Source organism: Aspergillus nomiae (genome assembly GCF_001204775.2).
Source record: "Aspergillus nomiae NRRL 13137 chromosome Unknown contig00642, whole genome shotgun sequence".
Lineage (NCBI taxonomy): Eukaryota > Fungi > Ascomycota > Eurotiomycetes > Eurotiales > Aspergillaceae > Aspergillus > Aspergillus nomiae.
Genome location: NW_015378697.1, coordinates 1,187 through 11,495, shown reverse-complemented (window position 1 = coordinate 11,495; position 10,309 = coordinate 1,187). Strand labels below are relative to the sequence as shown.

At 51.1% G+C, this 10,309-nt stretch overlaps 4 protein-coding genes across 4 annotated transcripts; 3 read left to right on the top strand and 1 right to left on the bottom strand.

The window, feature by feature from the left end:
• Positions 1 to 95: 95 nt before the first annotated feature.
• On the bottom strand, positions 96 to 2,315 carry ANOM_011295 (DNA-directed DNA polymerase alpha subunit POL12; the record flags this gene model as incomplete). Its single annotated transcript, XM_015556551.1, has 4 exons — positions 96 to 362; positions 418 to 1,717; positions 1,777 to 1,947; positions 2,005 to 2,315. The coding sequence occupies 4 exons, from the start codon at positions 2,313 to 2,315 to the stop codon at positions 189 to 191; spliced, it is 1,956 nt and encodes a 651-aa protein (XP_015401215.1). The 3' UTR covers positions 96 to 188.
• A 413-nt stretch (positions 2,316 to 2,728) lies between these two features.
• ANOM_011294 (CRAL/TRIO domain protein) lies at positions 2,729 to 3,918 on the top strand (the record flags this gene model as incomplete). The annotated part of the gene is made up of 2 exons (XM_015556550.1): positions 2,729 to 3,533; positions 3,590 to 3,918. 2 exons carry the CDS (start codon positions 2,729 to 2,731, stop codon positions 3,916 to 3,918), a joined length of 1,134 nt encoding a protein of 377 aa, XP_015401214.1.
• Positions 3,919 to 4,978: 1,060 nt separating this feature from the next.
• snf4 (AMP-activated serine/threonine-protein kinase regulatory subunit SNF4) lies at positions 4,979 to 6,822 on the top strand (the record flags this gene model as incomplete). The annotated part of the gene is made up of 6 exons (XM_015556549.1): positions 4,979 to 5,275; positions 5,560 to 5,761; positions 5,832 to 5,981; positions 6,053 to 6,409; positions 6,469 to 6,578; positions 6,637 to 6,822. 6 exons carry the CDS (start codon positions 4,979 to 4,981, stop codon positions 6,820 to 6,822), a joined length of 1,302 nt encoding a protein of 433 aa, XP_015401213.1.
• Positions 6,823 to 7,527: 705 nt separating this feature from the next.
• ANOM_011292 (uncharacterized protein) lies at positions 7,528 to 9,590 on the top strand (the record flags this gene model as incomplete). The annotated part of the gene is made up of 3 exons (XM_015556548.1): positions 7,528 to 8,566; positions 8,626 to 8,943; positions 9,010 to 9,590. The coding sequence occupies 3 exons, from the start codon at positions 7,528 to 7,530 to the stop codon at positions 9,588 to 9,590; spliced, it is 1,938 nt and encodes a 645-aa protein (XP_015401212.1).
• Positions 9,591 to 10,309: the final 719 nt, after the last annotated feature.

Here is a 10,309-nt window from a genome sequence, read left to right as displayed (position 1 = left end):
CTTTTTTGAGGGGTTTGGTGGATGGATGGGTTCGGTTGATACCCCCTTTTTGTTTCTTTTTTTCTTTTTTTTCTTATTCTTTGTGAGATGTACGGCTTGTGCGAAGTAATGTTTCATTATCATTATTACGCCGGATGCCCCGCGTTATACATGCTATGGTATATCTATTGAATCCAAGGTACTGTACTTCAGATGCGGATGACGTCCACCCGGGTTCGTTCGTAGAGTTTGTGGCTGATGTGTTTTTGTTCGCGTTCTTCTTCGGTGATTTCTCGTGGGTGAATGGCCATTTGAGCGTACGTTCCTGCTGCGCGGCGTTTGGAGAGCGTGCCTGGGTTAATTACCAGGACGCTGTCTACTACCTGTTGTACATTGTCAGCATGTGTTCGAGAGATCGATTGGGGATGGGGTACGCACTTTGACGAACGGGGGCAGCATGCTGGGGACGATGAGCACGTCTGGCCGCACGTTCCACCACTCGCCTAGCTTCATGTAGCTGACGTCCAGGGTGGCGCCCGTGGCTAGTCCGTTCTCGATCCCGGGCTTGGGGAGGGCGTCTCGCGATGACGGCGGGAAGACCGGGTAGAAGTGTCTTTGTTCGACGAGGTACTTGGACAACCGGGTGAGCAGGTTGCCTTCTTTAGGCTTGCCGTGCAGAGCCTCTTCTCTCCGCAACTCGTAGAGGACGTCGTGCGAGCACAGGCCAATGACGGTTTCGTTGAGAGACAGGGTGACCGGGTTGGAAACCATGCGCACTTGCTTGGGCAAGCCGAGCTCCTTTTTCGGGAGCTGCTCCTGCGGCCAGGAGACGTGCTTGCTCACGGCGTCGCGGACGGAGGGAACCATCACGATCGTGATGCTGGGTACTGCCGCGACTAATCTCTGTAAGGGTGTCGTGATGCAGTGCCGGAATACGGTTGTGAGGGTGGCTGTGTCTGGGTCGTATCCGTTGGTTTCGGGGAGGTCGAAGTCTCCCGACGCTAGTAGTGGATGTTCGATATCTAAGAATGGACCCATGAGGACGAGTCCGTCTGCGTAGCTCTCGGCCGCTTTCTGGCATATCTCATTGAGCGGCTCGAAGTCTAAGTTGTCGTCGGCTGTGTACGGCCCTGAGGAGATCATGATGTTCAATGGAGAAGAACCAGCCTCCTCCAATTTTTCGTTGATGGCTTCCATACTGGGTACAGACGATGCAGCGGGTGGTAAGAGAGGGGTGGATAGGACTTCCTTGACCGAGAAGTAGTTTCCGGACGCATTGATGCCCCGTAGAGCAACTATCTGACCTGGGAAGAAGTTCACCGACGGCAGAGTGTCCACTTTCAAAGGCACACGCACTCCAGCTCCTGTTCGCCTCGAGGTCTCGAGTACAAGAGAAGCTGGGTTAAGCTTTCCTTCCATGCTATCTGACGCGATGCGTCCGACCGCAACAATCTCGCTGGTGCTCTGGGTCGCTGCACTGCCGAAGGGGAGGTCCTCTGTTTCGTATTCCTTCTGGAACAACGACATGAACTCGTCAATGCGGTCATCGAGAATCTCGGACGCTTCAGACAGTCGCATTGCCATTGGCTTGTATCCGAACTTCTTCAAATCTGTGTTCGCAGTGGGTCGTATCCGAGCCTCTGAAAAGGGAGCCATAGGGGTCTCTGGCATCGACAGGTGCGCGTTGAGGGTTTCAAGCGTCTGGCCAGGATTCTGGCGCCCCGAGAAAGGAACAGGCCTGTGTCCGCAGTCAATCATATTGTTCCAGAAAGGTAGAATAGTCTTCTCCAAGCATACTGCGCTCCATCTCCTGTTGCAACATCATTCATGCGCTTTCCCAGGGCCTTAGAACCGATTGGCGAATCGACCTTTCCAACTTTAGATGCGGAGGGAGAAGCAAAGTCCGCTTTCCGCTTGGCTGAGTTCGGCGTTCGACCGTGAGACGCAGTTGGCGTTAATCCGTCTAGTCTATGGTTTTCATGTCAATAATCTCCCCTCTAAATATGGCATAGCTCTGCGACATACATCCCAAAAACATCAGTCGCTGCTGCAGCGCGCGGGGTAGCGGTGGGTAATTGTCGGCCGGGCTTGCTTCGAGTCTCTCGCTCCAGCGATTCCTGAACGTCGCGTTTAAACAGCCTCACAGTCTCTAAATCTAATTTGGTCTCCTCGGAGCCCATCTTCAAGCAGAACGACTCCCATTTGTAAAATAACTCCTGTGGGGCAATTGAGTGGACTCGCAGCAGGGACTGAAGCTCTGCAAGAACATCTTTAGGAAGTCCATCGGGAGAGGAAGCTGCGAAAAGCTCATTGAGCTCTCCAACGATGTCCTCCATGGCTACACCGAGTCAGTTCCAACGGCGTTGCGTTCAATTGTAGGACCAGAGTGAAATCACCTCGATGCAGTAATCCGATATTGGAGAACGCGCGGAGAACGCGCGCCGCGTGCTGGGCACGGGGACGGGAAATTAATTAGAGGAATGACCGCCTTCCCGATACAGCAATGGCTTCAGGGACATGTCCACGTAAGTACTCCGGCTATTATTATGTCGAACGATCATCCTGTGGGCCTGTCGATCAACACTGAGCCTGCTCAGCGCTGAAACCTGCGCGGAAAAGAACAAATCTTCCAGGGGAGCTGCCATTGTCGCTAGTCTATATTATGCGAGCCATTGCCCCCTGAATTACAGACCTAGGATACATCCCATAGACTTGAACTGAACTGAATCGCATACTATTCCTTGCAACCATGAGTGCAGCCTCTGAACCCACTGCCCCAGCTGTGTCAGCCCACAACGGTGAAGCGGTCGACTCACAGACAAGCGCACCTTCCGCAACGGCTGAAAATTCCAGTAGCACTGTCGAACAGGCTCAGCCTGCAACCAATGGCAAGGATATTGAATCAGAGCTCCCATCCTCCGCCGCCGATGGGCTCATTCAGAAGCCCTTCCCCCGCCCTCTCGACTCGGCCAAGCCTACTCCGCCTGCTGAGCTTACCGCCGACCAACACGAAAAATACAATTCTGTTCTCAAGGCCGTTTCCGCTTGGACAACGGTGCCGACGACGTCTGCGAAGAACGCCCCCACGGAACCCATCACTGACAATGAGCGCATGTTCTTGACCCGGGAATGCCTGCTTCGATACTTGCGGGCGACGAAATGGAACGTGTCCGAAGCCATAGCACGGTTGGAACGTACTCTGACGTGGCGTCGCGAATACGGCGTGGAAAAGCTGACCGCGGATTTCATCTCAGTTGAGAATGAGACGGGAAAGCAGGTTCTCCTTGGATATGACATCCACGCGCGTCCTTGTCTCTACCTTCTGCCGTCGAATCAGAACACGGAAAAGAGCGACCGTCAGATTCAACATTTAGTTTTCATGTTGGAACGAGTGATTGATCTGATGCCGCCAGATCAGGAGACTTTGGCGCTGATTGTCAACTACAATGAAACGAAGTCAGGTCAGAATGCAAGCGTCGGTCAGGCCAAACAGACGCTCAACTTTCTCCAAAACCACTACCCGGAGAGAATGGGTCGAGCGTTGGTCATCAACAGTAAGTGACGCTCGTGTCTTCGTCTTTTCCTTCTACTGATTTCATGTGTGCGTTAGTGCCCTTCATGATTATGGGATTCTTCAAGTTGATCACCCCGTTCATTGATCCTTTGACCCGGCAGAAGCTCAAATTCAATGAGGATCTGTGTCAACATGTCCCTGCCGCCCATCTGATGAAATCCATGGGAGGTGATGTCGAGTTCAGATACGACCATGCGGCCTACTGGCCAACCCTGAACCAGCTTGCTGACCACAGGAGGGCTGCGTACCGCGAGCGGTGGGTCCAAGGTGGAAAGAGAATTGGCGAATACGAGAACTATTTGAAGACAGGAAGCACTCCCAGTCTAGCGCAGAGAGAGGCCTCGAATGGCGCTCCAGCGGAGTAACCACCTGCTTATCGATAATACGACACTCGGAACCACTCTCAACATCATGTCATTCTGTCCTCTGACCTGGGCTTCAATGGCGTGAGTAATGTTTACTGCCCCTGCATCTTTTACATAATATTCCTTAGCATATTGTTGAGTTCATCTTCTACATATACATCTAGACCGCATATGTTACACCATGTTTGCTTTGTTATGTTCCTCTAACATCCACGAACTGGGGGAACGGACTTTCGGATCGATATGTCTTGTTTTGTTTTCATACAATGGTCCTTGACGCTAAGCACATTCGAGCATTTCCTTTCATTTCGGTCAAACAGCTTACGCGATCAATCTATTGGGAGGACTATTACTTTTTGTCAAGAAGCAAAAGCGTATCTTGTATATAGACATATTACTTCTCTGAGGATGCCCAATGACTTCATATTAATAGATCATTCTGGCGAGACATGCATTCCCATACCGTTGAACCCCAGATCGATGTCACGTGTGCGATGGCGGGGTATCTCTTGCTGACTTCCATGTGTGATATCAGACGCTTGGTGGGGGATCAATAGATTCTGTCATAAGATTAAAAAAGTCTCAACTGCCATGCTTGTCTATCCGAGACTGTCTCACTATCTTTTCCCCTCTCGTTTCAGCGACCCGTTTTGACCGTTATACGACTTCCCAGAAACGGAGCTGTCGATCTACAAACTTAAAAGGACGAAAAGCTAGCTAGTTCGTTTGATAGGGTACTACTATATTTTACTTCTATGTATTTGTTTGTTGATTTTCTCCATCAACAATCGATAATTATCCCCATCTATATTACCATTATTATGATCTCGTGTATTGTTTGTCGTACTTAACTCTGACTGGTGTTCCCAGCTCCGCTCCCCACCAGTTTACTCTTACCACGTTGTTTGCTCTTTGTTTCCTAGTACATTACATACCTTGAAGAGAAGTCAGAGACATTGTACCCCACAGGTAATCCGTCCAGCGTGGCCCCTCCCAGCTACATGCAGGTTCCCAGCCATACGTTGATCCCGGCGTCCTCTCACCGTTGACCGTGTTGCCGATGGCGGACAAGAACCCCACGGGCAGAATCAGACTGCCGCCCAGGCCCGCCACGACGACCAACGACACTACGGATGCTGCTCCTCCTCCCGCTTCCCCCATTACTACGACGACTCCAATTCCCACTCCCATCAGCACCACCAACAATCCTACCTCCGTTCCTAGTCGTCACCCTGTGTCTGGTCACGAGAGAGGTTTCGTGCAGCCCTCCTCATACCTCCGCCCGCGCGGTCTTTCGCATCCAATGCCCCCAGCCCAGCCCGAAAGGGCGATCGATCGGGAGGAGCGACAGGGCCTAGTGAGTTTCAATTTTTCATAGAGTTTTTGTTTTTGTGGTCGGGTCTATTTGTATTCGCCCTAATCATTTCATTGTTGGCTTGTTTTGCCCTATATCTCTCTTTCCCTCTGGTTGGTATTGGTCCAGTCTCGGGCTTGTGGCCTCAGGCCATCTCGCTACTATCTCCGGCCACGGGCTGCAATTCCCTATGATTCATTCGCCTATGCTCTTCTTTCCCACCGTTGTCAATATGTCTAGTTGAGTACTTTGGCTAATAACTCTACCTATCGATCATATCTGTGTAGTGTGCCATTCGCAACTTCCTCAAAGTCCGTAACAGTTACGATGTCCTTCCGCTCAGCTTTCGGCTTATCATCTTCGACACCTCTTTGTCAGTGAAAGAGAGTTTGAATATCTTGATCCAAAATGGCATGTACTTCCCTTGTTTAGTGAATAGCGCGGTGCGCCATGTCCCCTGCCTGCGCTTCTTCCGCACAAGGGTGCGACGTCGCAAACGGGCTATTCGATGTTCAGGAGGAAGATGTACTGACGAGGTCTCGCATTGTTTGAGCAACAGGTATCGTGTCAGCTCCATTGTGGGACTCTAAAACCTCGACTTTCGCGGGCCTTCTAACCACCTCCGATTACATCAATGTCATTCAATATTATTTCCAGAACCCTGCGGCTCTGGGTGAGATCGATCAATTCCGACTGGACAGCCTCCGAGGTGCGTCACTCGCCCCGTCCCGCAATTAAATATACTCCTGGGCCGGCACTGATAATAGGTTACAAATCTAGAGGTAGAAAAGGCCTTAGGGGTTGCTCCGCCGGAGACCATTTCCATTGATCCGGAGAGGCCTCTCTATGAAGCCTGTCGGCGCATGCTTGACTCTCGGGCTCGACGAATCCCGTTGGTTACAAACGATAGTCAAACGGACCGACACCATGTCCTGAGTGTCGTTACACAGTACCGTATCTTGAAGTTCGTCGCCGTCAATGTCAGTGACACACAGAAGCTGCGCAGACCCCTAGGAGAGATATTGCTAGGTAGCTATGACAATGTAGCAACAGCATCGATGGATACGCCTGTTATCGATGTAATCCATATCCTTGTGGAGCGGAGCATATCGAGTGTACCCATTGTGAATTCGGAAGGTATGGTTTTTCCCAGTGGAAACCCCTGTCCAATGGCTAAAAGTACCACTTAATTCCAGGTGTTGTGTACAATGTCTTCGAATCAGTTGATGTTATAACATTGATCAAAGGCGGCGTGTACGATGACTTAAGTCTAACGGTTGGAGAGGCGTTGAAAAAACGTTCCCCAGTATGTTCGGCTGTTGAAGCTTTCCTCCTATTTATGGGCTGACATAGGACCTGCCTAGGACTTCCCTGGTATCTACACATGCTCGTTGAATGATGGTCTGGATACTATCTTTGACACAATTCGCAAGTCTCGTGTTCACCGCCTGGTCGTGGTGGACGAAAACTTCCGACTAAAGGGCGTTCTCACATTAAGTGATATTCTGCAATACATTCTTCTAGAAGGCGAAAACGACGAATCGTCCTAATACAATCCAGACATCGCGCTCACGGTGCCTGGTGCACAATTAAAACTTGCATGGGAATGGCGTTTGATTCTGTTTTTTAAGGCTAGTGACATGGTCTACTGTTAAGGATTCGACGGAGACATGGTTACGTTCAAATCGCCCGTCTCGTGGGACATGGATCCCTCTCGACTTGCAGTGCACGAGAAAACAAGGTATTGTATGATGGTTTAGATTTCTATTGGGTTGGCCCTCGCTTGTCGGGTTTACGTTCTGCCCACGAATTCAGCATTGGCGTTTGGATTGACCATAATAGATTTTTCTTTCATGTATGGCTATTGTTGTGAAGATCCCTGTCTCTGTCTCTCAACCTATCCTCCGTTATCTTTGTGGGAGTGTGTATTGTATTTCTATAGTTCTGATGACATTGTATGGTGCAGCTGTAGCCGTCGACTCTCATACAGTAAGAGAGCCGATGCGTTTAATTTTTGGAATGGGATGCCTTTCACCGGCTGATATGTTGAACAGGGCCGTTGTGCGCATTTGGCATACTCAAGAGCAGAAAGAGCGACCCATACATTCGCCGGAGGAAGTTGCTGCTATGGTCTTTTACCATATTTCAAGCTTCAGTGTCTTCGGACTGGTCCTTCTTTCATTTTACCAACCGGAGTAATCTACGATTTCGCGTATTACCCCATTGCGTCTCGCTTTTGGTATTCTGGGGCAATAATGGGACTCTTCAGCCTCTTTTCCAGATCATCCGCAAGCGAAAGCAGTGCACGTACATGGACTCTTGCAGGCCATGCGAAGTTACGTGATGCTCAGCACCGTCAGTGTACAGGGTTGCCAAGTGATATCAATCATGATCTGTCCATTGGAAAGGGATCCTATTCCGCATACGACGAGCAGTCCAGAGAAAGCCACCCTAATCCCCTACGACAAGAAAACCCACAGGCGCAGCATGCACCAACGCCTGTGCTGGAAGACATCTTCCCTCAAGTAGACACCAATGACACCAAAGTTGCTTCCTTGGACTCGCCTGCCGATTCTCTGCATTTGGTCAAAGGCTCTGGACGCTTTGTGACCTTCCTACTTTCCCGCAAGTCTCGACGCCAAAAGTCTCCGTTGAGTGCTCCCAAGCTGCACAATGGTCGTGTTGCTGGGGGTTCGAAATGCTGCAACCATAAGTGTACCGTAAATGATAGTACTGGAGATCATCGAAGCGCAAATGGGCGGAGGCTACTTCAGAGCCAGAATAGCCTAATGGGGCCTTACGAAGCCAGAAAGGCTAGCGACAGGACCACACTCTCTCACAAGTCTGATCTTACAAGCGTGACTGTATCTCACCATCCGTCAAAACACACCTTAGCGCCTATTGCTCTCTGCCACAGGGAAAGTGTGCGTCAGAACCCGGTCGATGAGCTTGGGGAGCCCTGTCGTCGAGTATCAAGTTATTACCCCTTCTTAGAGCCATCGGTGACTACTACCAGCTCCGCAACACAAGCTAGCTCGTATTGTGGTGACATGAATCTCGAGATCGCTCAAATGGCTGGAATATTTGCAAAAAGTGGAAACCCCTTCGATCAAGAATCTTTCCGCGACCATGAAAACCTATCATTCGTCAGTTCGTCCCGCACCGTGTCGAGAGATAGCACTTGGTCGCTTCACATCGATCGACACACAGCCGCTATCGCCTTCAATGAGCTTGCCGCTCAGTTACATCTAGATCCACTGGACTTGGACCAATGTTACCCTGATAAAGTCCCAGGTATATTTACCCTTGAAGTGCCCACTTGGTGTGATAAACCTCTTCTCATGGAGTAACAGTCAATAATCCCATGATTAGAGACAGCGAGTGCCCACGACGCCGCGATAGGGTGCTTGGTCGGATTCGAGTAATGCGATCAACCCTTCATATGAAAGCTCAGCCTGCCGTGACCCATTCACGAACGCTGCGTCGGATGAGAACATTTGCCAATTTCTCTTCCCGATCCTGCGATTTGTCTGCACTGAAAGGCAGGTCTTTGGAGAGTCTAGCTCGGCTAGGGGGGCATAGCTTTCTCAACCTTCCAGTGGAGTTTGCACCGGCTACCCTCAGGCTACCGACATGTTTCGTCGCGACTATTTCCTATTTGAAATGCTTTGGTAGGCATCTCCTATCCGTATACTACGGATCGCGGTTTTGGGTCTACTTACTAAAGCAGTGACCAGCATTGTCCACACCAGAAGTGTTCTGTAACGCGGGCGACTTCAAAATGGCCGCCCGAATTTACGATTACTTTGCGAAACAGGTGCTGTCCGCTGAAAATGTGCGTGATAGGATTGAGACAACGGTCCGGCGTGGCGAACTACCCATCGATTTGATCGGAATGTTCGACCACGGTGCTTCCCGTAAATTCTCTTCGCAGGTTCTCAGTGTTGGCTGGGTATTCAAGGCTCTACTCGCCGGACTGCCGGGCGGAATCCTGGGGTCGGCGCGCTTGTACCGTGTCCTCGTTAGCATTTGCTACGGGCGTATCGCGGAGAGCAATGAGCGCAATGGCGACGGTGGCGGTGGCCTCTCTCCCCCAGGTCACACGAAGCTGCAAGCGATCGGTCTTGCTGTCCTGGCGCTCACCACGCCCATGCAGTTGAATCTCATCTGCGCCTTTTTCGGGCTCTGTGCGATGCTACAGTACGAGACGGAGCGCGCGGGTGTAGTCGATGAACTCGGGGGCGACGCTGGCCGAAGTGGCCTCACCTTCGGGCTGTCGAGTGTGGAGCGCCTCGGCCATGTTCTTGGGCACTGTTGACCCCAGACGGGGGAGACGGGGGAGACGGCGGGCAGGACACATTCCGGGCCATCGAGCGGGAGATTGAAAATCAGCGGGTGATGACGATGTTGATCAGCAGTTGGGGCAGCATCAATCAACAGTTGCGAGTCTGGCAGAATCAAGGATCGGTTGCGCGGCGGGGGTCTTTCTTCAGGTTATTCAGTTGGGAGCAATCGTTGGCCGACAGCGAATGTCACGTTGGCGGGTGACGAGTCAAGGCAAGAAAGAAATCCTGCTTCAATCACAAGCCTTTTTTTATTCTTCTTTTTTTTCCCCCTCCTGTCTATGATAAACTTTGGTGTAGTTCCCCCTGTAGACGAATCATAACACCAAGCACGTATCTTTCTGGAAGGGACCTTGAGGGGTCGAGTTCGTGATTGACGGTCATCGTCTGACGGTGGTCAAGAGTCGCCAATCGGACAGTTATCACATTAGGTTCTGGGCTCGTGGGGGAACGGCCGAGCATGGCGAATGCAGGATACAGCATGGTTGGCACAATCTAGACCGTCCCGGCTAAACGACGGTATCCGGTTTGTTTCCAGCGTACAAGGCCGCGGAAGGAGGGAACCGCACCGCCTGAAGCTTGTTATTGGTGGTGTCAATCAATTAAATCTTAATAGAGTGGGGGGTGTCTTTCACGCGGAGGAGCAAGTAAGCTCTGTCGATCCGTCAACGTTGAATCGTCGGCCCTCTGGTCC